The sequence below is a fragment of the Bufo bufo genome, chromosome 6 (genome assembly GCF_905171765.1).
Source record: "Bufo bufo chromosome 6, aBufBuf1.1, whole genome shotgun sequence".
NCBI classification, from domain to species: Eukaryota; Metazoa; Chordata; class Amphibia; order Anura; family Bufonidae; genus Bufo; species Bufo bufo.
The window spans coordinates 405,659,217-405,685,699 of NC_053394.1; the positions used below are offsets into that span (position 1 = coordinate 405,659,217).

General features: G+C 43.9%; 1 protein-coding gene across 1 annotated transcript; it reads left to right on the forward strand.

Moving 5' to 3' along the window:
* Window positions 1–16,482: 16,482 nt before the first annotated feature.
* On the forward strand, window positions 16,483–25,104 carry LOC121004524 (gastrula zinc finger protein XlCGF71.1-like). Its single transcript, XM_040436793.1, has 3 exons — window positions 16,483–16,533; window positions 17,316–17,418; window positions 23,070–25,104. The coding sequence occupies exon 3, from the start codon at window positions 23,387–23,389 to the stop codon at window positions 24,011–24,013; it is 627 nt and encodes a 208-aa protein (XP_040292727.1). The 5' UTR covers window positions 16,483–16,533; window positions 17,316–17,418; window positions 23,070–23,386; the 3' UTR covers window positions 24,014–25,104.
* The last annotated feature ends 1,379 nt before the right edge of the window (window positions 25,105–26,483 follow it).

The following is a 26,483-nucleotide window of genomic DNA, read 5'->3' on the forward strand; positions in this document are numbered from 1 at the left end:
TTAATTACTAGCAGAAGGACCCGGCTTCGCGTGGGTATATTTAATCTATTTCATTTAATGTTTGTGTGTGTCGTTAGAAGATATCGACAGTATCCCCCATAACAGTGACCTCAACAGCACCCCGCTCCTTTAACAGTGAAATCCACAGTCCCCCACCCCTTAACACTGACCCCCCCCCCCCCCCCCCCCCACAGTGCCCTGTCACTTTAAAATGGGACCTCCACAGCAGCCCATCCCCTTAACTTTGACCTTCACAGCAGCCTGCCCCTTTAACAGTGAGTTTCACAGCATCCCACTCCCTTGACAGTGATCTCCTCAGGGGCCTGCCCCCCTTAACAGAGACCTCCACAGTACCCCGCTGCCTTAACAGTGACCTCACAGTACCCTGCTGCCTTAACAGAGGCCTCCACCGAACCCTGCTGCCTTAACAGTGACCTCACAGTACTCTGCTGCCTTAACAGTGACCTCCACAGCAGTTGCCCTTTTAATAGTGACCCCTGCCCCCTTAACAGTGACCTCAACAGTGTCCACCCCTTTAACAGTGACCTCCACAGAGGCCTGCCCCCTTAACAGTAATATCCACAGTGAACACCTCTTTAACAGTGATATCCACAGCGCCCTGCTCATTTAATGCTAGGGCTACACAACGACATGTATCACGCTATATTTTGTCACAACAATTGATAGGCTATGGTGTTGCACTGCGACATGCGACATGCTGCGACTGTGACACGACAGTTGCAAAAAAATCCATCCAAGATGGATTTTTCTGTGTATGTCGCATCGCAGTCGCAGCATGTCACATGTTGCAGTGCAACACCATAGACTATCATTATAAAAATTGCCGCACAACATTGGTGCGACTTCAATGTCGCATGACAAATGTAGCAGTGTAGTTGTGCCCTATGTGTCGTGTGAGACATGTCGTCATCTAGCCCTAGCCTAAAGATGACCTACTGCAGTGAAGAAAAATGGCTGGGTTGTTATGGAAACCAGGAGTAAAACTGTGTGTATGTGGAGACTAAGGGCCTGCGAGCTTCTATTGTCTGATAAGGGACATGTGACCGTGTGTATGGCAGTTGGGATATGAAGAGAAAGACTTGCAGGCTTGTATTGGCTAATGCAGGTCATATTTTGGGAATATTTCGGGAACGGTACGTCCTAGAGAGCTGTGACTCCCACAAGATTTCTTTCCAGGTAGCAAGGGATGTGTATACCAAGTTTTGTTGAAATCAATGGTTGCGTTTTTGAGTGACCGCAGAACATGCATATACACATACTGTATATACATCCTTCTTTATATATATAAATAATAATTATTTGATACCCCTTCTGTTAAGGTTTATAGAAAAAATGCGTTTTTCTTGTGTTTTTTCTGTAGAGGGAGATTTTTTTAATCAACTACAAGAAATATATAATGACCTTCAAGGGATATATTAAGGGGTACATATCCCTTAATTATTTTTTACCCTTATATGTTTGTTTCATTTTTATTTTGCTATCACTTTCTTTTCCTTCTTGTCTCTCAGTAGAGGTCTATACCTTACCACATATATCTGTATGTGCCTGCCTAGCCCGCCTCCAGCGATAGTATGACAAGTAGTGATGAGCGGCAGGGGCAATATTCGAATTTGTGATATTTCACTAATATTTTGTAGAATATTCGTCACATATTCGCAAATTCACTATTATTTTCTTGATTGCGAAAATCGGCAATGTAATATTGGCGTAATGTGCGTGCAATGCAGGTGTGGGTTACTTTTGCTACATTTTCCAAGCTGCTAGAAGAGAAAATGGTTGGCACGGCAGAACATTACAATAGCTTTATATGCAGATAGAGTGCTCCAATATATTCGCAATTGCGCTAATCGGCAATTAATGATGCGCATATTTTGACGCAATACGTGCAACTTCACATTTTAACAGGTCTGACTACATATTACTGATTGGTGCACTGTATTGTTGTGACATCACTTCACAGCACTATGTCTGTAGCATGTATGTATGGACATCAGCTACACTATATCACTATCTAACCTACACTGACTATCTCCCACTAACTATCTGTAATATATATATGAGCTATCTAACTAACTAACTATCTAATGTAATTAAACAGTAAAGCACAGAGCACAGCAATGTCACTGCTCTCTCTCTCAAAACTCCATAAAACTGCAGAAAATGGCTGCTGGGGAGGTTCTTATATTGTAAGGAGTAGGCAGCTTTCCTATTGGTTGCTAGGGATGTTGCTAAGCTCAGAAAAAGACACTGCAGCCTTCCCGTTGGCCCACAAGCAAGAAGCAGGGAGGGATTATGGGTTCAAGTTTAAAAAAAAATCTAGAATATTCCCGAATACGAATATATAGCACTATATTCTAAATATTCGCGAATTCTCGAAGCGCCGATATTCGCGATTAATATTCGCTATTCAAATATTTGCGCCCTTTGTATTTTTTTTAATTACCCACAAGTCACAAAGATGCTGAAAGTGGTCTGCAGTTTTGGGCTGTCGGATTCTGTTGGCTGATGGTGTTTGTGATGTTCTCCTTGAGTTCCTCCAGGGGATGTGGATTGTTAGCGGACACTTTCTGGTTTAAATAAAAATCTAATGTGGACAAGTCTGAGGAACGTGGCGGCCATAACCCCTTGCTCACAGTTTGCTCCTCAATAAACTGCTCATGAACCTGTCCAGTGAGCTCTGTGAGGTGTAGCTCCATCTTGTTGGAAAAAGCAGGACATTTCTTCTTCTGCAGCATCACTGCTGAAGAGCTGCGAGCAGTATCAGACAACATAATCCGACGAGCCCAGAGATACAGAGGTGTGAACAGGGACCACTTTCAGCATCTTGTGTGACTTGTGGGTAATTAAACAATCCACTTGCTCGTTCATCTTGTGATACTATCGCTGGAGGTGGCTACTTTTTTGTGGGCCACCCTGTATATATATATATACCCGCGCTGATAATGCAGTGTGAAAAGATGAGGCTTATATAAGTATGTGGTCTGTATAAATATGTGGTCCCCCTGACTTAGAAGCCATTAACAGTAATGATTACCTTCATATAAATGTTAGCTTAGTTACAAGCGCGCATGCCACAAAGGTGGATCACTTGCCTGTTTCTGTTGTCGGCTGGTATTCTTGTTGAGTATAGGTGGTGGCGCTGTTTTGCTATAGAGTGCGTGAATCTTTAGCTTCCACTCCCAGCGTGCGTAGTCCTGGCCGGTGACTCTCGCGCGCGAGGGAAGCCGCGATAGTAATCCAGTGAAAGAATTTTTCTGTGTGACGTCATGGGGGTATTATTATTCTGAGAGGCACTAATGGAGGCATTACTATTACTGGGGGTATTACTATTACTGTGGGGTGCAGTATGTGTCACGGTCCCTTAGGTGACTGGTGTCAGGAGATCAGGGAGACTCGCTGAGCGTGCAGGAATCTAACAGCATCCTTGATTTCTCTTGATTCTGTGTTGATAGGGTTAATGACCAGTTCACTTTTCTCAGCTGTTGCTCAGTGGTCATCACTTCTACCCTTTATAGTCTCACCCCACCCTTCTGACTATGTGGTAGATAGCTTCATTTGGGTTTGGCTGAGCTGGTGTGGGGTCATCTTTGGTGTTCCTGTTCGTCCAACTCTACAGAAGTTAGGTGTCGCATTTGTTTGTGTTTGTTATATTCCCTGTTGTTGTATCTGGGCCTGAGACAGAGACTTCCATTCCTCCATCTGGGGAGGAATGTGTTGTCTCTGGTCCTTACCTTATTCCAGGGCCTTATAGGGAAATCAGCGCCTGCATATGAATATTCCTACCTTCAAGGACTATTCATATTGATAGGTAGTCAGGGCCCGGATTAGGGTCGTTTAGGAAGTGACCTGTTTCTTCCCTAGTTTCCAGGCCCAGTTACTGTCCCCTTCCCTCCTTTTGTTCAGTGTGGTGTTTCGTGACAGTATGACAGTGACTTAACTTGTCACTTGTTAAGCTACGCCGAACGACCACACCCCAGCACAGACTGGGAGAGATGCGCTCTGTTCATCAGGAGATCGGACTAGGTGAGTAGTGCATTTACATTTTGTTCCAGTTACATTAAGTTATTGCCTATCCACAGGATAGAGATAACTATTAGACCGGTTGGGCATCCTTCCCACCATTCCATTAATTTCTGTGGAAATTCTGGAGATAGACGAGTGTTGCCGGCCATTCCGGAGGGGGGGGGGGACTGCAGGGGAAAGGGGCCACCGGTCTCGTAATCTAATAGTCAACCCCTGTCATGTGGATAGGGGGTAACTTAATCTAACCAGAATACCCCTTTTATTTGCCATTTATATTTTATAGAATTTTTTGAAAATATATGAAAGTACAAACAGTATAAAAAGGTTGTGGCGGTCCATCTCAAAGGAACCACGCAATTAGACCTTATACAAAACTAACATGGAATACCCCTTAGGCTGGTTTCCCACAGGTGTTGCGGGAACATGCGTGATTTTTCCGCGCAAGTGTTTTAATGCGTTTTGCACGCGCGTGAGAAAAATCGGCAGGTTTGGTACCCAGACCCGAACCGGGTTTGGGTTCAGTATTCTGTAAATTTTATTATTTTCCCTTATAACATGGTTATAAGGGAAAATAATAGCATTCTTTAATACAGAATGCTTAGTAGAAGGTCAATTGAGGGTTAAAAATAAAAAATAACTCACCTCCTCAAATTGATCGCGTAGCTGCCGGACTCCTGTTCTTTCTTCAGGACCTGTCAAATGACCTGTGGTGACGTCACTGAGCTCATCACATGGTCCATCACCATGGTGATGGATCATGTGATGTATCATGAGATGAGCACAGTGATGTCACCACAGGTCCTTTGACAGGTCCTGAAGAAAGAACAGGAGACCGGCAGCTACACGATCAATTGGAGGAGGTGAGTTAATAGTTAATAGTTTTTTATTTTTATTTTTTAACCCTCAATTGACCTTCTACTAAGCATTCTGTATTAACCCCTTAAGGACTTAGGACGTACCGGTACACCATGTTTGTCGAGTCCTTAAGGACTCAGGGCATACCGGTACGTCCGCGGCGCGGCGGGGGTTAATAGGAACAGGATGCCCTCTGAAATCATTCAGCGGGCATCCTGTCACAACGCCGGGGGGGGGGTCATGTGACCTTCCCGTATCGGCGATCGACGCAAACCGCAGGTCAATTCAGACCTGCGGTTTGCGGCTTTTACCTGCAGTTGCGGCGGACGGTGCCATCGGGTTCCCATGCGGCTGTGGGGGGGACCCGATGGCATGGAAGGCAGCGTGATGTCTAAGGAAGGCATCGCAATGCCTTCCGGTGTAGAGCCTGTGAGATCCAGCCCCCTGGATCTCAAAGGCCGGAAGCTGTATGGGTAATACACACAGTATTACTCATACAGCCAATGCATTCCAATACAGAAGTATTGGAATGCATTGTAAAGGATTAGACCCCCAAAAGTTCAAGCCCCAAAGTGGGACAAAAAATTAAGTGAAAAAAATGTTGAAAAATAAAGTTTTCCCCCCAAATAATTAAAAGTTTCAAGAAAAAATAAACAAAAACGTCATTTTCCCCAAAGTAAAAAAGTTAAAAAAAAAAAATAGGGGGGAAAAAACAAGTATACATATTAGGTATCGCCGCGTCCGTATCGACCGGCTCTATAAACATATCACATGACCTAACCCCTCAGATGAACACCGTAAAAAATAAAAACTGTGCTAAATAAACCATTTTTTTTGTCACCTTACATCACAAAAAGTACAACAGCAAGCAATCAAAAAGGCGTTTGCCCACCAAAATAGTACCAATCTAACCATCACCTCATCCCGCAAAAAATAAGCCCCTACCTCAGACAATCGCCCAAAAACTGAAAAAACTATGGCTCTCAGAATATGGAAACACTAAAACATGATTTTTTTTGCTTCAAAAATGAAATCATTGTGTAAAACTTACATAAATAAAAAAAAGTATACATATTAGGTTTCGCCGCGTCCGTATCGACCGGCTCTATAAAAATATCACATGACCTAACCCCTCAGATGAACACCGTAAAAATTTTAAAATAAAAACTGTGCTAAATAAACCATTTTTTGTCACCTTACATCACAAAAAGTGTAATAGCAAGCGATCAAAAAGTCACACGCACCCCAAAATAGTGCCAATAAAACCGTCATCTCATCCCGCAAAAATCTTACCTTACCCAAGGTAATCGCCAAAAAGCTGAAGAAATTAGGGCTCTCAGACTATGGAAAATGAAATCATTGTGTAAAACTTACATAAATAAAAAAAAGTATACATATTAGGTATCGCCGCATCCGTGACAACCTGGTCTATAAAAATATCACATGATCTAACCTGTCAGATGAATGTTGGAAATAACAAAAAAATAAAAATGGTGCCAAAACAGCTATTTCTTGTTATCTTCCCTCACAAAAAGTGTAATATAGAGCAACCATAAATCATATGTACCCTAAACTAATACCAACAATACTGCCACCTTATCCCGTAGTTTCTAAAATGGGGCCACTTTTTTGGAGTTTCTACTCTAGGGTTGCATCAGGGGGGCTTCAAATGGGACATGGTGTCAAAAAAAACAGTCCAGCAAAATCTGCCTTCCAAAAACCGTATGGCATTCCTTTCCTTCTGTGCCCTGCCGTGTGCCCGTACAGAAGTTTACGACCACATATGGGGTGGTTCTGTAAACTACAGAATCAGGGCCATAAATATTGAGTTTGGTTTGGCTGTTAACCCTTGCTTTGTAACTGGAAAAAAAATATTAAAATGGAAAATCTGCCAAAAAAGTGAAATTTTGAAATTGTATCTCTATATTCCATTAATTCTTGTGGAACATCTAAAGGGTTAACAAAGTTTGTAAAATGAGCTTTGAATACCTTGAGGGGGGTAGTTTATAGAATGGGGTCATTTTTGGGTGGTTTCTATTATGGAAACCTCACAAAGTGAGTTCAGACCTGAACTGGTCCCTAAAAATTGGGTTTTTGAGAATTTCTGAAAGATTTCAAGATTTGCTTCTAAACTTCTAAGCCTTGTAACATCCCCAAAAAATAAAATATCATTCCCAAAATGATCCAAACATGAAGTAGACATATAGGAATGTAAAGTAGTAACTATTTTTTGAGGTTCACATCACGCATTGCACCCGCGCGGAAAACTCCCCAATGTGAAAGGGGCCTTAGGGTACTTTCACACTAGTGTTATTCTTTTCTGGTATTGAGTTCCGTCACAGTTTAATTCTAATGCATTCTGAATGGAGAGCATTCCCTCTAGCGGTATTTGGCCGGAGAAAATAAACGCAGCATGTTGCGGTATTTTCTCCGTCCAAAATTCCGGAACACTTGCTGGAATGCTGGATTAATTTCCATTGGAATGTATTAGTGCCACACTGACGGATCCCGTCTTCTGATCTGCGCATGCGCAGACCTTTAAAAATGTGAAAATAATAAATACCGGATCCGTTTTTCCAGATGACACCGGAGAGATGGATCCGGTATTTCAATGCATATGTCAGACGTATCCGGATCCGTCTACAAATGATGTCCGTTTGCATATGGATTTCCGGATTTGGCAAGCAGTTCCGGCGATGGAACTGCCTGCCGGATCCTCACAACGCAAGTGTGAAAGTACCCTTAAAACTACAAGGGCACTAAGGAGGTAGCACTACTGTGAAGGGACTCTAAGGGGCACCAAGGAGGGCAGCAGCACTGCTGTGAAGGGGAACTAAGGGGTAATAATCAATGTGCGGGGGCACTAGGGGGGGGGGTGTATTCATAGCTGTTGGGTGTAGTTAGAGACGTGGCTTATTATGTAAAAATTTGCTGCGATGCGCTCTTTTTAAATGACAAAAATACCTGGTCTCAAAAGGCAGGAAATGCTCAACCCCAAATGCAGTTGTGCATTTATGCTCGGGGAAGCAGATACTGCACTTGTGGTCTGTTGCTAAGGTCGATCACCTGCAAAAAATGAACACAGTGGAGGATGCCCGCAGCAGACCACAAGTGCCACAGAGACATCCCACACCAGATGGTAAAATGTGTGGCTGTGGATTGATATATAGAATAAATAGTTACAAGAATAGGTGCACTACTGCGGTGGATGCAAACAGTAAAATCTGACTAAACCCTCACACTGATGTTAAAAATGAGACTTTAGCCAGTATATCATTATATTAAGGACATACCTGAGCCCGTGCACCACGCCAAGATTTCTCAATTGGCACGGGACCTAACGCTAAACCTACCTGTACCGTATGGGTAGTACCAGGAGCCAGTGGGCAAATTACAGCTGCGTAAGGTCCGACTCACAGCTCCCAGTTCCCTCCAGTGCGACTAACCACACATACAATGGGAGGAGGCTTAGAGTCTCACCCATGGCTGGCTGATATGTTGCAGGCCTCACAGGTGCACCTAAATGCTGCCTATGGATGGCAATCAAAGCGCATTTAGATTGGAGTTTATACACCTCTCCATGCGGCTGGTCTTCTCCCTCATCGGGAGGTGTGGTGAGATGTTGACATGGCAGAACATTCCTCAGACAACCATTAATAACCTCATTGATAGCGGCCGAGGTGTGTAAGTGCGGGGATTTCTCCGCCTGGAGCTCCTACTCCATACTGAATACATCCAGAAGTTTTGAATGTTTTCTTTCCATTTTTCCACATTTGCATATCATTAACATATCTATTCATCCTGTGATTTCCAGAATTTCACCACTTTTCCTTCTTGGTCTTACAATCTCTGAGGACTGTGTGTTTAATAGCCCCAAGAAACAGTCTGTATTTGGGGTAAATCCTGAGATCCCAGCTGATAAGAGGAGGGCAGTCTGAGCTCTGGATCTATGACGTCACCTACCAGATTACAGCTTAATGCTGACATCACCGCTGCTTCCTGTAATTGACTATAGCGTCATGTGAAGGGGGACATGCTTTGTCCTGAGACATGGAGGAGCTGCCTTCACTAGATATTCAGCATCTACACTTTATTATCTTCTCCGATGTCTCCTCTTGTAATTGTATTGTACATGGGATTTTGTAGAATTTTACATCTTCTCATCTTCTTTCCATTCAGGTTCCTACAATATAGGATCCACTCAGTGGATAACTTCTATATAAGATCCTTCTCCTGACTGACCTTTCAAGAATTCTTGTCATTTTCTGTCAGGTAGTCACACGTTGTGATGGCAAAAGCAAAAAAACTTTCCCTTTTTGAACGTGGTCAGGCTGTTGAACTACATAAGCAGGGTCTCTCACAGCGCGCCATCACTGCTGAGGTGGGACGCAGTAAGACAGTCATTTGGAATTTCTTAAATGATCATGAGGGTTATGGAACAAAAAAGTCAAGTGGAAGACCCAAAAAAATTTCATCAGCACTGAGCCGGAGGATCCAATTGGCTGTCCGTCAAGACACTGGACGATCCTCGACCCAAATTAAGGCCCTTACTGATGCTGACTGCAGCCCCATAACCATCAGACGGCATCTGAGACTGAAGGGCTTCAAAAACAAAAAACGTCTACAAAGACCTCGTCTCCTTGAACGCCACAGAACTGCTCGTTTGGACTTTGCAAGAGAGCACCAAACATGGGACATTCAAAGGTGGAAGAAAGTTTTATTCTCTGATGAGAAAAAATTTAACCTTGATGGTCCTGATGGTTTCCAACATTACTGGCATGACAAGCAGATCCCACCTGAGATGTTTTCTAAGCGCCACAGTGGAGCTTCAGGAAGTGCAGGGGCGTCAAACGGCCGCTGGCTATGTCCAGATGTTGCAGAGAGCCTTCCTCATGACTGAGGGCCCTCGTATGTGTGGTAACGACTGGGTTTTTCAACAGGACAATGCTACAGTACACAATGCCCGCAGGACAAGGGACTTCCTCCAGGAGAATAACATCACTCTTTTGGCCCATCCTGCGTATTCCCCTGATCTAAATCCAATTGAGAACCTTTGGGGATGGATGGCAAGAGAAGTTTACAAAAATGGACAACAGTTCCAGACAGTAGATGGCCTTCGTGCGGCCGTCTTCACCACTTGGAGAAATGTTCCTACTCACCTCATGGAAACGCTTGCATCAAGCATGCCGAAACTAATTTTTGAAGTGATAAACAATAACGGCGGAGCTACTCATTACTGAGTTCATGTTTGGAAGTTGGATTTCTGTTTTGGGGGGGTTTAGTTTTTTTTTGGAGTTGTGGTCCTAAACTTTTTATCAGCTGAAAAACAGCCTGTTTCAGTTTATTCGTTGTTTTCATTAAATTGAATGCTCAAAAAATGTTTTGTCTCACTCCCATTTCTTCTTGTTGCATGTTGAAGCTCTACTTGGAACCTTGCTAAATATGATTTTTTTTAAATTTTTCAAGTGGTCTTAAACTTTTGATCAGGACTGTATTTGGTCAACCATGGTAAACCCAGAACCAGAAGAGCAGACAAACCTTTAAGAACAAAACAAGAAATGGATTCAACATGAGAATCACCCACCATCAAATGAATATCCTGCACAATATGAGTTAGACATTTTTCCAAGGGAGGAGCCGAATCTATAGCAAACACTGATATATTCTACCTGCAGTTCCCGATTCCTCCTGTCTGCCATGGGGTTAATCTTGTTGATTATCAATTTTGTTCAGTCATAGTTTTAGAACTAGCGCATTAAGCAAAGAGATACAACAACAACAACAAAATATTTGTAAAGCGCTGAAAATGCACTTTGAGTCCCATGGGAGAAAAGCGCTTTACAAATGTTTCATTGTTGTTGTATCTCTTTGCTTAATGCTCTAGTTCTAAAACCATGATTTTGAACAAATTGATAATCAACAACATTAACCCCTGCGCCACTGTCAACAAACACTTCAAATTCAATATTGTCAGATTCTAGTGCCACCATGGCAGGCAGAAGGAATCGGGTACTGCAGGTAGAATACAAATATACCTGTTCTGACTCTTCATTCACGCTACAAAGATTAAGGGAACTTTTTTTTTTTTTTGTTAAAAGAACCCCCCTTTTGTTTTTCGTTACCACTTTGAGACTTAATAAAAGGACACACATTAACAAAATGTCCTTCTTTACCATAGAAATAACACAGTCTTCGCTGCACTCTAGAGTACCTATTACCAAGGCAAGAAAAGACCTGACCTAACTGCATAGGTTCCTCTCCAGTCCCTGGTTCAAGTTTCACTCTGCCCCGAGGGACAGATTCCCTAAATGACAGCGCCTCCTACCAGAGGGGAACCTTGCACCTCTCCCTTAGACGTCTATCAATCCTTACGGCTAGAGCCATGGCCGCCTCCAAAGAATCTGTATTTTCATGAAACGCAAGGGCGTCTTAGTTTTTCAGACAGCCCCTGACAGAACTGACTACGGAGTGCAGGGTCATTCCACTCCGAGTCAGCCGCTCATCTGCTAAATTCAGCACAATATGACTCAGCCGTATGTTCTCCCTGACACAAGCTACGCAGCTTAGATTCAGCCAGAGAGACCCAGTCTGGATCATCATAAATCAGGCCCAGGGCTCTGAAAAATTTGTCCACCGATCGGAGGGACTGAGAACCCAAGACTGCTCATCACCTTTTAGCAGAGAAATGATAATCCCCACTCTTTGATTTTCATCATCAGATGAAATCGAACATAGACGAAAATATAATTTACAAGATTCCCTGAACCGGACAAAGTTATCACTTCCCCCAGAAAACCTATCCGGGAGAGCGACCTTTGGTTCAAGGCTGACCTGGTTCGCACCGGTGGCGCCAGACGCCAGAGATCTCTGACACAGTGCAACCGAATTGCGGAGGTGAGCAACCTCCAAAGACAATCCCTGCATGCGATCAACCAGAGCATCAACAGCATCCATTTTGCACAGAGCAAGGGAAAAAAAAATAACGGTATGGGCGGTTTATAATGTCACGGGTGGTGAGGGAAGGGAAGCAAACCAAACACAACTAAATTAAACAAAACAGCAGGCTAGGCCCCACAGCTAGGGAACAGGGAAAGGTCCCCTCCTGACAATCCCTGAGCCTTTCCCTGACTGCTACCAACATGAACAAATCTCGATGGTAGAAGTGTTCATGCACACAAACCTAAGCCCTGCTGCAACTGACACAAACCCTCAGATAGGGAGCAGGCGAAAAGACAACCGGTTCCTTGCACAACATGAAGGAACCAGCGTCAACCTAAGGCCTAGCCAGTACAAACAACAGAAGGGAAGGAAGGAGGACTTAACTGAAGACGAACTGGGAGCAGGAGATCCACCAAACACCAGCAGAGAACTCCAGGAGAAACTATAAACCGCAAGGGCTATAGTGAGAGGCAGGTATATATAGCATCACTAAAAAACTAATGAGCAGAACCTGTAAGGGGGTGGGATCCTGCCCAAAGCAACAACAAAGCAATCTGTCAGATAGATTCACGTGCAGCAAGTCTGACAGATCTTCTCAGATCACTCACAGGGCAGGGCGTGACACCAGGAGAGCGTTCGTCATCACATAAGAATGGCTATCCTGGACTTTGCCACCACTTTGCGCAATCCAGTGTACTTATTTAGAAAGCGTTGCACCACTAGGCTGATAGGAGTATGTGTTATTTCGCCCAGGTTCAGGGTGACCACCTTGCCCAGTTGGAGTCGGTTGGGTGACATCCAGCGGGATGTTTGCTGCTTGATGTACTTCAGCAGCTGCTCGCCGTGTGGCTACTCTCGCCCAGATCGATAAGCTCCAAAATGGTGTGACTTGACACATATGATAGGAAGGAGGGGTAGTGCCAGTGACCCTGTGCTCTGCTGCTGTTGGGGACAGGCCACCATCCATGGAGGAGGAGGTGGAGAAGTGCCTGGTTCGGGAGCCAGGCTGCCACAATCATGGTGGGGGTCAAAAGGACCTGGCCTCGTTACCAGAGTGCTGCCTCGCTGCTGCCAGAAAAAACATTGACCCAGTGGTCCTTGAAAGACATGTACTGTCCCTGCCAGTAAGAGCTACTCCAGAGTTTTTACAGGAGTATTAGGAGAGTATTTGGTTGAGGTTTCTTTGCTTTCCCATTGACTTCTATGAGATAATCAAATCAGTTCTGAAGCGTTTTTCAAATCAGCTGCTGAAGAAACCTTTACACTGTGTCCACAAGGTGGTTTTAAAAATTAAAGTCAATGGGAAAACTTTTGAATGTGGATTTAGGAGCTGAAAACGCTGCTGAATCAGTGGCAGATCTTAGCCATGTGAACAGACCCTCAGTTTTCTGTTGCTATGGGTTACTATTGACTAGAGGTGGGATGACGAATCCGTCGAATCAACGAATCCCTCGAATCTAACAAGATTCGAGGGATTCGTGGACTCGAATCCCGACCTATTTTGTAAAATTCGAATCCGACGAATCCTGACAGCTAATGCACTGGCCCCGCTCACTGTAGTATAATCTTATTCTTATCTAACCTGTAGGCATTGTTAAAATATAATAATCATATGTAATCCAGCTGTATTACTTACAGCTAAGTTCCGTAGCAGAGAGGAGGCAGGCTGGATTACAAATGATTATTATATTTTAACAATGCCTACAGGTTAGATAAGAATAAGATTATACTACAGTGAGCGGGGCCGGTGCATTAGAATACAGGGACTTCATCGGTCCCCGCACCTGTATCCAGATGCCGACCCCCAGCCCCTGTATTGGGGGTCATTCACACTGCAGGGACACTGTTATAGGGGGATCTGTGGATGGCACAAAGCATAAGATGCATATGTGTCATCCACAGATCATCCCCCCCCCCCCATCACAGTGCCATCCACAGATCCCCCATAACAGTGCCATCCACAGATCCCCCCCCCATAACAGTGCCATCCACAGATCCCCCCCCCCCCCCATAGCAGTGCCATCCACAGATCCCCCCCCATCACAGTGCCATCCACAGATCCCCCATAACAGTGCCATCCACAGATCACCGCCCCATAACAGTGCCATCCACAGATCACCCCCCCATAACAGTGCCATCCACAGATCCCCCCCCATAACAGTGCCATCCACAGATCCCCCCATAGCAGTGTCATCCCCAGATCCCCCCCATAAGTGTTTGTATCACTTTGTTTCTTACACTGTTCACACAATTCTTATGTACAGGATTCGTAGGATTCGAGATTCAAAAGATTTGATAGATTCGAGAACCTTTTCGGATTCGGATTAAAAAAAAATTGGATTCGTCCCACCTCTACTATTGACATTGCAGTCTGCAGAGCTATGTAGAGTAAGCAAATGTCCTTTACCTCCTCCAGTCTGACTCCTCCCACTCAGGATCACATGGTTATGACATCATCACAGGTCCTTTACCTTCTCCTGCAGTGCAGCCTAACTCCTCCCAGACATGATCACATGGTCATGACATCATCACAGGTCCTTTACCTCCTCCTGTAGCATGGCCTGGAACCTGACTCCTCCCACACACAGTCACATGGTCATGACATCACCACAGGTCCTTTAACCCCTCCAGCAGCACAGCCTGGAGCATGACTCCTCCCACACATGGTTACATGATCGTAACATCATGAAAGGTCCTTTAGCCTTCCCCATATATGAGGTAGTTGGAGGTAAGAAGCAGCATTAGGTAAGTGTCTGTGTTCAGTGCCGTCTCTTGGTGCTGTTAGGATTAGGGCTGTTGTGGACATAAGCCCCCTCCCCCATACATGTAGTGTCCAGCGGTGCAGGTGGAGGTATGTGTACAGTCACCGCCATTGTCTGTCAGGATTACTGGGGCAGAGGAGTCATTAACCCATTCACTACCAGCTCTCTCCCCTGGATCCCCTCTCCCTCTGGGGCAGACACTGTCCTCCAGCCCCTTCCTCAGTCTTTCCAGCAGTGATGGAGCAGTGGTGACCTGTATACACAGTGACCACTACCAGCTTTACTCACTGGATAGAGACTCTGACTTCTTTCTATTGAGAAGTGACAGAACTCAGTAAGGCTTCAGCTTTAGGTGTCTGGAGTGTTGGACCAGAGTCCAGTTTATACAGACATCACTGCTGCAGCAGTCAGTGACTATAGCGTCATGTGAAGGGGGACATGCTGTCACTGCTCTGATCTCAGACATGGAGGAGCTGCTGGGACAAGGTCTTCATCTTGTAAGGGGTCAGACCAGACTGAGGAGGGTTCAGGTTCTGGAGTCGTATACGAGGCTCCTGCTCTAGAATGGAGGAAAATGACCGATGGCACTGGAACAAGGATGTTACTGGTTTCTTGTGGTCAACAGGCTTGAGATTACAGAGACTGTTAAAGAGAGCACAGCCATAGTCAGTGACAACAAGTAACAGTCTCTTTAGCAGATGACAGCTTACTCCCCTGTGACTTGTTGTGTAGCCTTCACTGGGTGTGGACACTTGTGGAGCCTGAGTCTCATAGGTGGAAATGAGTGCACTTGTTTCCCGAGCACTTCCTCTATGTGGTGTGGTACTGCACAATCTGTGCAGACTCTGTAGACTGTAGTATCTCTCTGCAGGCACATAGTTAGACATCTTGGTTCAGCGTTAACATTAGTAGGCTGGATGGTCTCTGTCTCAGATCCGGTTTGTCCGCAGGTCTTGGCTGCTACAAGGGTGCAGGGGCTAGATGGCTGTTCTCTTCTACTATGCTCCAGCTTCTTGCCTTGACGTGATGTCCGTATTATCTCCAGTAATTTTATTTTAAATGGGATTTTATTGAATTTCACATTGTCTCACCTTCTCTCCATTCAGGTTCCTCCATAAAGGATCCACTCAGTGGATATCTTCAATATAAGATCCTCTCAAGGATGGATAGGGACAGGGACAAGATGGCGGAGAGTATAATAAATCTCACCCTAGAGATCCTCTTCCGGCTTACTGGAGAGGTGAGAGATTCTGATGATGTCACATTACATCATCTTATCTATGTTACTAACAGATGGACATGACTGGAGAGGTGAGGGACTCTGGAGATGTATGGAGTGATATTTATTACTGTGTCTCTCCATGACCAGGACTACACAGTAGTGAAGAAGACCTCTAGTGAGCGCTGTCAGGACCCTGTCTCTGAAGGATGGAGAAGAAGCCTGAGCCCAATCACAGGGCCTCCACCTCACCCCCTGATACATGAAGCAATCAATAGAGAGAAGATCCTAGAACTCACCAACAAGATGATTGAGCTGCTGACTGGAGAGGTGACACTGCTGGGAATGCTGGGACATTATACAGGAACGCTATGAAGGGATCTGGGTAATGACTGTATCATTGTGTTGTCAGGTTCCTATAAGGTGTCAGGATGTCACCGTCTATTTCTCCATGGAGGAGTGGGAGTATTTAGAAGGACACAAAGATCTGTACAAGGACGTCATGATGGAGGATCACCGGACCCTCACATCACCAGGTAATAGACATGACTAAATACACACGTCCTCTCATTATTTGTATGTAAGGAATGAATTTAGTCACTGGATGTGTTTCCTACAGTTAAGGAAGAGAGAAGAACACCGGAGAGATGTCCCAGTCCTCTTCTTCCACAGGATGGTTCAGAAGAACATCACAATGTCCCACAGGATGATCAGGTAGATGGAGATAAGGTCTCATGAAATGTCCCCTATGATCTGTAGAGGCTGTGAAGATCTTGTGTTCAGTCCTGTTTTATCCACCAGTATTATATGTTTTATCCTTGTATAATTAGAAAGGTGCAGGTGGCAGGATTACAGCTGACCATAGACATTACATATCATCTGGATCTTCTCACAGTTTTCTGGTTATGGAGACTGCTAGTTGGAATAATGAACCAACAGCTTGGATTTATACAGGAGACCAGCAGATATTTGGGTCAGAGAACTCCAGCTGTCATTTCAACTTTGTCCACCGTGCTAATTAAAGGGGTTGTGGCAAGTTATCCCCTATTCACATGATAGGGGATAACCAATAGATCGATGGGGGCCCTACCACTAGACGTCCACTGACCTCTTAATTCGCACCGACTTCGTACACCTTGGGGGCCCCCTGAAATTAACAAATTGGCAAGTTGGGGCATTCACACTGGAAGTTCCTTAAATAGTTGTGCGCTGTACTTGATTGTGTCCGGAACTTTCTTACAGATGAATGCAGTGATGGTGCACATGGCTAATTTATCACTCATCATTTTGGGAGCCCCAAAGGGTTACAAGGCCATCATTCTTGGTGAATGTCCCCTTGGTAGGACCTCCACTGCTCTAACAATTATCCCCTATCCTGTGGATAGGATAACTTATCACAACCCAAATACCCCTTTAATGATTTTCTTCTGGTCATATAAAACATTCCACACGACTTCTCCAACTGTTTGATGACCTTTAAAATATTTATTTCACAGCTTGTGAATCCGTGTGAAGATCTGAACATAATATATGTTACAGAGACATATGTGAAGGGTGACGAGCAGAGTATAGAGGACATTCCTACAGATAACCGCCCAGGTGAGTAGTAATCACTAAATAAAATTGTGTGAAGAAGACACTGCTCTTCCACTACCCTCGTCAAACAGCTGATCGAAGGGGGTGCCGAGAGTCAGACCTCCACCAATCTGACGATGATCTATCCTAAAGATAGGTCACCAATATCATAAAGCTGGAATACCCCTTTAATACCACTACAAGGAATCCCGCAGTGTTGATCAGAAGGTTGGGTTTGTAATCTATTCTCTACCTTCTATTAACGCTCAGTCAGCAGTACGGGGCGGCCATGGAGGATTTACTTACCTTTGAATCTTTGGTCGCTGGGAAGAGTCTATTGGCAGAGCCACCACCAAGGCAAGCTATACTGGTAAAATAAAAAGAGATCCAACACTGATCACTAATTGCTGCCTGTTTAAAAAAAAAAATAATGACGGCTGTCTAATAGTCCCCTTGTTGACACTTAAGGGAGAAGATTAGTGAGGATAGTCATGCAGAGACAATTATTGTATGTACTGAGAGGTTTTATAGGTGACCAGGCGTGTCATTGAAATCCTAGATGCAACTTATAAACCCAGTAGTGTCCTCAGTTTCACACCCGAACAAAAGGAAGTTACACAGTTGAGTCACATTATTCTGACCCTTTCCTACTTTCGAGGTCAGCCGCACGTAGCTCATGAATGAAGTCACATTTGGTGAGCTGGCTCGATGGGTATATAAGGTGCATGATAGGCTATCTGCACACATATACCTCGTAGCTGTCGGGTAAAAGGGGTGATTTATCAGAGTTGTAAAAATGGATGATTATTGGCATTCAGGCCCTGGGTGGCGCTATTTCTGAAACTGCGCAGTGTGAACTGTTCTCATGCTGCTGTGGGGAAAGTGTATGGTGAGTGGACAAATGGCACCATTGCGAAAAACTGATCACATGAAAACTATGAAGCACCATGTGCCATTAATGTGAGAGATGAATGTCAGCTATGAAGGTGCACGAGAGTGGACTGACACCCTACGGACGGCAGAGAAGCTCACCGCTAAAATGACTCAGGGGAATACCAGAAATTTGCCTAAAACGACAGTTCAGGGACCCTACTGCGTATGGGGCTCTGAAGCAGATGGCTGGTCTCTGCCCCTTTTTTTTCGCAGCAGTATCAGACCTCCGCTGATTGACAAAGGTTTGACTTCTAGGATAAGTTATGGATGGATGTTGGCTTGTCAGGCAAGAAACACCCTGCAACCACTGCTGGAGGAACACAGCTGGTGGTGGCAGAGTTATGGTCTGGGAAAGGTTTTCGTGGGCCACTCATCCATGTGAAAGAGACTCTCCACTAATTAGGAAATAAATCCATTTTTGCAGATCACTTACACCCATACATGTTGATTGCCTTCACTGGAGCGGATGAGATCTTCCAGCAAGAGAATGCAACATGTCACATGGCTAAAAATGTCCGACATTGGTTGGAAGAACATGACAAAGAATTCCAATTACTACCCTAGCCCCCTAAGGCTAGGTCTACATGACGACATTTGTCGCGCGACAGATAGGACATTTTTTAGCACCAATGTCGCATGACAATCTTTATAATGGTAGTCTATGGTGTCGCACTGCAACATGCGACATGCTGCGACTGCGACGCGACAGTGGCAGAAAAATCCATCTCGAATGGATTTTTTTCGAGTGTCGCGTCGCAGTCACAGCATGTCGCATGTTGCAGTGCGACACCATAGACTACCATTATAAAAATTGTTGCGCGACAAATGTCGTCGTGTAGACCTAGCCTTATTCTCCAGACCTGAACCCAATTGAGCATCTGTAGGACCACCTTGATGATCTTGTTCACTCTGTGGATCCTCCCCCACTCCTCCTCCAGCAGGTGGGGATGCACTGCAGTCAGTTTGGCTCCAGATACCTTTGACAACCTACCATAACCTTATTGAGTCCACCCCAGCCTGTCTAGCTGCTGTCCATGCTGCAAACAACAATTAAGATATTAGCTGGTGGTCATAATTGTCACGAACCAGCGGGTGTGAACTCACTGTGCCACGTGTCCTACCTCCTCTAAGGGCATTGTCTAAGTGAACCCTTCGATCTTCACAGTATCCCTGATGGTGGGGATAGACTTTTCCAAGGGGAACACCAGGTCTCTACCTCTTGAGGAGGATAGGCACACGAGGCCGCTGGTCCAGGCGGACCAGGAGGTACCTGAGCAAGGTACCAGAGGTAAAGGCGTTGTCAGCAGGCTGAGTCGTAACCAGGAGCAACAGTGCAGGACCGAAGGATGAGGCAAAGTCAAACAGGCAATAGGTCAGGGCAGGTGGCACAGGTACAGATCAGGCAATCCGGGTCGGCAACAGGAGAGTCAAGTCAAGCAGGCAGGGATCAAACAGATAGCAGAGTCCAGGAATACAAGCAGATATCAGGAACCTTAGCAGGACACAAGTACCTTGACACTGAGGCATCTGGGAAGGGGGCTCAGCCACTTATATATGTGCAGGAGGGCTAGGATTGGTCAGCGAGGTCACATGACCTAACCCATAAAGCACAGGAAGTGATGCACGCCAGCCCTTAGGAAGTGCTACAGGGAACAAGCAGCGAGCATGCTGTGGCCAGAGCTGAATATTAGTGGCTACATAGCCCCTTCAAAAAAAAGACACAGAGGAGATAGACAGACTGCACAGGCCAGGAAGGAGGAAATGCTACATTATTGCCTGCCAGAAAGATGTAGAAGGACACAAGTGGGCACAAACTGCTGGAACAGAACCACGCACCAAGTGAGCCTCCCAAAGGCCTTGCCCTCCAGGAGTAGAGGGACAACGATGGGAACAGATCACTGGCGTAGGACTATGTCATGATGGGAATAGCTGTGACAGGGCAGGATGACAGCTATGACTCTGTTGCAGTCTGATCAGAAACAACTGTGAAATCCACAAAGGGGATGGATTTGCCTTTATGTAAAGTCCAGTTTAAAGCCCACACTTCGGGAAGATATAAGTGAGGAAAATTAACATGTAGAACATCAAAATAATGTTAGGAGTTTGTTTTAAAGGGTTTCTGTCACCCCGCAAAACTCATTTTTTTTTTTTTTTGGATAGTTAGATTCCTCATAGTGCGATATAGCAGAATATAATGCTCTTACTTACTTTCATGCGGCCGATTCTTTATAAAACGAACTTTTATAATATGTAAATGAGGGCTCTACCAGCAAGTAGGGCGTCTACTTGCTGGTAGCTGCTGCAGAAATCCGCCCCCTCGCCGTGTTGATTGACAGGGCCAGCCGGGATCTCCTCCTCCGGCCGGCCCTGTCAGTAATTCAAAAATCGCGCGCATCGCGTCATTCGGCGCAGGCGCTCTGAGATGAGGAGGCTCGTATCCTCAGCACTCCCTCAGTGCGCCTGCGCCAATGACGTCTTCTCTTTCGGTGATGTCATCGGCGCAGGCGCACTGAGGGAGTGCTGAGGATACGAGCCTCCTCATCTCAGAGCGCCTGCGCCGAATGACGCGAGGCGCGCGATTTTTGAATTACTGACAGGGCCGGCCGGAGGAGGAGATCCCGGCTGGCCCTGTCAATCAACACGGCGAGGGGGCGGATTTCTGCAGCAGCTACCAGCAAGTAGACGCCCTACTTGCTGGTAGAGCCCTCATTTACATATTATAAAAGTTCGTTTTATAAAGAATCGGCCGCATGAAAGTAAGTAAGAGCATTATATTCTGCTATATCGCACTATGAGGAATCTAACTATACAAAAAAAATAAAAAATGAGTTTTGCGGGGTGACAGAAACCCTTTAAGCCACCTAATATTACATAGTCCACAGACAATCTACTAAGGGAAATAGACAAGACAGCAAACCATAATGATGTGGTTATTATGGGGGATTCAGTATTAACCAATAGACCCGACAGAACAACAGATGTGCAGGTTGTGGGACACCTGGTAAATTGTGACGGTAATATAATACATTTCCAGTTGTGGTCATGGCTACGGCCAAGAGATATCCGAAGAACCCTAGGGAGAGAAACAACCGGAACAACCTAACCGAGCTAGGCGTGTCTTAGCTAACCTGACTAAATGGCTTGTTGTGTGCCCTAAGCCATGATCGTGGGTAGGCCTATAAGTGGGCATACCCTGTGGAAATGAGAAGATAAGGGAGGGAGGGTGGGGCACCTGAGAACACACGCCTGTGAGTGAGGCTGTGGCTCGTATATGAAGAGCCTCCGCCCCTCCCACAAATGCAGGTTGACTAATCAGCCCTACCAACTTGTCATTCAGTAAGGTGTTTTGTGGCACAAAAATGCTGAACTTCAGAAAGGTGAAAAATGATAGCTTACAGAGTCCCTTAACATGATTATCTGGGATGATGTCCTCAAAAATGAGAATACAGGCACTAATAGGACGCTTTTGAAAGCATCCTAAATTTCCATTGTGACAGTTACATACCTTGTGGGAATAAAAGGGTTGGGAACAGAAAAATAAACAATGTGAATAAATAGAAATGTAATGGGGCAATAAATAACAAAAAGAAAGCATTTAAATTACAAAAACTATAAGTAAAAAATAGAAAAAGGTAGCCAAGCTGGAGATTAAAGAGTGATGAGGGAGGAGTTGTAGAGAGCAGCACCCCCGCCAATCAGCTGTTTGAAGAGGAGGAGGTGGGTCACAGTCCGGGGTATTAAATAGATGCTGGGCGAGATCTCTGTGTTGACCATTGATATATTTATGTCTAGTTATTAGATCTCCCCCTTTTTCTAAACTAAATAACCCTAATTTGCTAATCTTCCTGGGTCCTGTAGTAAACCCATTCCTATTTAGTATGTACTGGTGACTTGTACTTTTCCTTCTCATGTGCATAACCTTACATTTGTTGGTGTTAAACCTCATCCACCACTTCTCAGCCCAAACTTTCAATCTATCCATATCCTTTTGTAGCAGTCTATTGTTTTCTGTAGTTTTTATATATAGAGAGAGAGTATACTGTTCTCTGCAATGTGTGTGTGTGTGTGTATATACATATATATACAGTATACTGTCCTCGTGTTTTATTTTTTATTTTTATTTAATGGATCAGAAAAAGGGAACGCAAAATTGTAATGTGAACTCAGCCTTACTATGTTAAATTCGTTTTCGGGTTCCCCTATGCCCTTATATTAGTGCTGTTAACCACAATCACTTACTAGGCAGGAGTTGTAAATCCGTTTTTTGGTGTTGTTTTTCATGTGGAATTTTTTTTGTGCTAAAGCTGGAAATAAAGTAAGGAGCAATATAAAGTACCTGATCTGCTTTTTGTTATCCACTACTGGCTTCTAGCTTCTATGCTGAAAATTGCTAATAATTTCCATTGACTTCTTTGTACGGTACATGACCCTGCTCTGTGTTAAAATTCATGTAGCCATCAGGGAGTGTGTGAGGTGGACACCATGTGATAGCTCTGACTCACAGGTCCCTTTATGATTCATTACTGAGAATTTCACTAAAAAAGAGTGATGACAGAACCAACAACAACAGCCTAGTGATCCAACATCATGACCTACTGGTCTACTGATAGATTTTTGATCTGTTCTGTTTAGTTGCTTTATCCCTTTGAACTTGTATGAACATTTTTATGAAATGTTTTTAGAATTGTCATAAAATATCAATAGAATATTAATGTTATAATATTTATTTTAAAAAAAATCAGCTTTACTCTTAGCAGATGACTGTCCCAGGAGCTCAGTGGAACATCTGATATCTTCAGATTTTAAAACAGATGATTGTGGAGTCACAGAAGATACATATGAAGAGCATATCATTATCTCAGATGTACCCCAAGCCTTTCACAGCAAAAATCCATCATCTGATTCTTTAGATCAAGTCCAGTTTTCTGATTCATTACAGTCTGTAACACAAAATAAATGTCACAGAAGAAGTGTTCAACCTCAAAGAACACACATAAGGAAGAAGCGATATTCATGTTCAGAATGTGAGAAATGTTTTGCAGATAAATTACATCTGGTTATGCACCACAGAAGTCACACAGGGGAGAAGCCATATTCATGTTCAGAATGTGAGAAGTGCTTTACAAATAAATCGGATCTTATTAGACATCAGAGGATTCACACAGGGGAGAAGCCATTTTTATGTTTAGAATGTGGAAAACGTTATAACCAGAAATCAGATCTTGTTATACATGAGAGAATTCACACAGGGGAGAAGCCATTTTCATGTTCACACTGTGGCAAATGCTTTATCCAGAAATCAGATCTTGTTATACATGAGAGAAATCACACAGGGGAGAAGCCATATTCATGTTCAGAATGTGGGAAATGTTTTGCAGATAAATCACATCTTGTTAAACATGAAAGAACTCACACAGGAGAGAAGCCATATTCTTGCTCAGAATGTGAGAAAAGTTTTGCAATTAAATCACTACTTGTTGTGCATCAGAGAAGTCACACAGGGGAGAGGCCATTTTCATGTTCGGAATGTGAGAAATGCTTTACAAATAAAGCAGATCTTATTAGACATCAGAGAATTCACACAGGAGAAAAGCCATTTCTTTGTTTAGAGTGTGGGAAATGTTTTAGCCGGAAATTACATCTTACTAGACATCAGAGAATTCATACTCCCGGGGAGAAGCTTTAACCAAAACTCAGCTCTATCAAAGCAGAGAACTTACGGAAGGATTTTCATTCCCATGTTGTATCCACAAATCACATATTAAACATTAAGAGGATTGACAATTTCATAACCAAAATTCCTAAACGCCCATAAACTGAATGTCTTGACTACCTGTTCTTACTTCACCTCTGGTGCTGTCTCAGAAAGCCTCTGTCTTTCCATCCATAGTGTAAAGACCACGACCACCTAGTCCATGCTGAGCTAGCTGGTTACAATCATGTAGCTTACTCATGGGACTGTCTTCACATCTGTCTTCCCTGCCTTATCCTCTTCTGTGTAGGCGCTGGGCTCATTCAGCTACTGTCTACTGCCTGCACATAAGAGGATTTGGCAAAGCGGACAGCAGAGATAGCGGTAACATTGCCAGCTTACTTGCCATGGACAGGGCAGCCATGGGGTCTGCCCTAGTGTAGAGAATCCCCTCAATGTGCAGAGATACCATATATTTATATATATATGACAGAAAGACAGAAGATCCAGTGACAACCAGTCTTTATATAGTAGAAACACAGGTCATCAGAGTAGTCGGGGAGCCAACTACTACTACTCTTTCCGACTGTCTACTAAGAGGTTAACACCTTGATATCCCATCAATAAGGTGCTTTTATTTTTTCCCAAAAACCCATCCTGTTCTTGAGCCCTGAGGTAGATAAACTACTGAACGGAACTAAGTAAGTGTCCCTGCTCTGAAATCAGCAGATCTATCACTACTGTAGTTTATGATTCTCTTACATCAGGCAGAACAAACCAGGTGACAGATTCTCTTCACCTTTTATATAACTGCATCTCATAACATCTTGCTAGCAGTCCATAACCCCTTCCCCCTGTAAATTTGCAGTTTTGCTATGCCTTTATTTAACATGTATATTTGTGGGAATTTTATGTATTCTCATGAGTTTGTTATAGTTGGTATTATTTTCAGGAGAAATGTAGCTTTTATTTAGTGGTATATATTATTCTTATCCGTTTTTTTTTTAACGTACAAAAAGGGGCGAAAATGCAGTTTTCTCCAATTTCATGTCTAACATTTTAAAAATATATTGAGTTTTTACTTCTGTATGCCTCTTGATTTATTTCTATGTTTGTTCTGATTACATAGATACCAAATATGTTGATTTCATAAATCATCCTATACGAGTTTTGTATTATTTGTGTATATATATATAATGTTATAAATTATATTGTATCATGTATCTGTCACATTTACCTTGTAAAACTCCAGACGCCATTGTGTATACAGGATACAATGGTGTGCTTAACTACATTTCCATATAGTGTTTTCCTGTAATGCCACTAACAGATTGGAGCTTTTTAGATATAGGATGTTGTTACACTGGAGGGGACAATCAAAGTCTTTTGCGGACAAAATGTCCTTCCTTCCATTTAACTCAAAGGTGTCAGTAGAAGTAATTCATGGCACACACAACACGTCTACAGCTCATCCCATGCTTGAGAAGAGGGCATATGATCCATAGATCGAAAAGATACTTCAAAAACAGCTTTGTCGGAATTCACTTTTTTGTAAAAAATAACTTGCGTCCTTATTATCAGGGAACTTATGATATATCAGGATTCTTGGCCTTAGGAAACCTACAGAATTACATATGGATTGAAAGGTTTAATTATATATTTCATATATATTTAATTTTTAATATTCGTGTTTGATATGCCTGGGTCTTTCTTAGAGATACCTGCAAGAAATTGAGGGAGGCTGGCTATGGCTCCTATAAAAATTACACACTTAAAACCACACATGTTCAGAACCGTTTTGTTTTTAAACGCTGAACCCGAACTCGGAGCTGCCAAAAGGCAGGTTCACTCAACACCAGTGGTGGGCATAGCCCCACAAAAATGTCAGGGTCTCAATAACTTGTCATGTGGCCGTTCACAAGTCGACTTATTGTCTGCTGAGACATGGCATCCCACTTTTGTTAGAGGGCGACCCTCAGGTCATTGAGGTTACGAGCCTCTTCACAGTGACTAAGCTGATCCCATAGGTTTTTAATGGGATTCAGGTCTGGAGAAAGTGCAGGCCACTCCATTAGAGGTCCCCCAAGTTTCCAGCAGCCGTTCCCTAATTATGCGACCTCGATAAGCTGGCGCATTGTCCTCCATGAAGATGAAATTAGGCCCGTGTTGTTCCTGCAGAGGCACAATGACTGGATTAATGATGTTCTTCAAGTAGTATGGGCTTGTCACTGTACCATTCACAAAGTGTTGGGCAGTTCTGTATTGATTAGACACACCTGCCCGCACTGTAACACCACCACCAAAGGCTCATCTGGTGACAACAGTGGCTTATGCATAGCGCTCTCCTTGACGTCTCCAACATCGTTAGCGGCCATCATTTCTGCTCAGCGTGAAGCAACTTTCATCAGTGAACAGCACTGAGGCACACTGGTCCCTCATCCAGCATAGATGCTCCCTGGCCCTT

What these genes read in the sequence shown, in the direction of transcription:
- LOC121004524 (XM_040436793.1), top strand. Translation starts at nt 23,387, where the DNA reads ATGCACCACAGAAGTCACACAGGGGAGAAGCCATATTCATGTTCAGAA.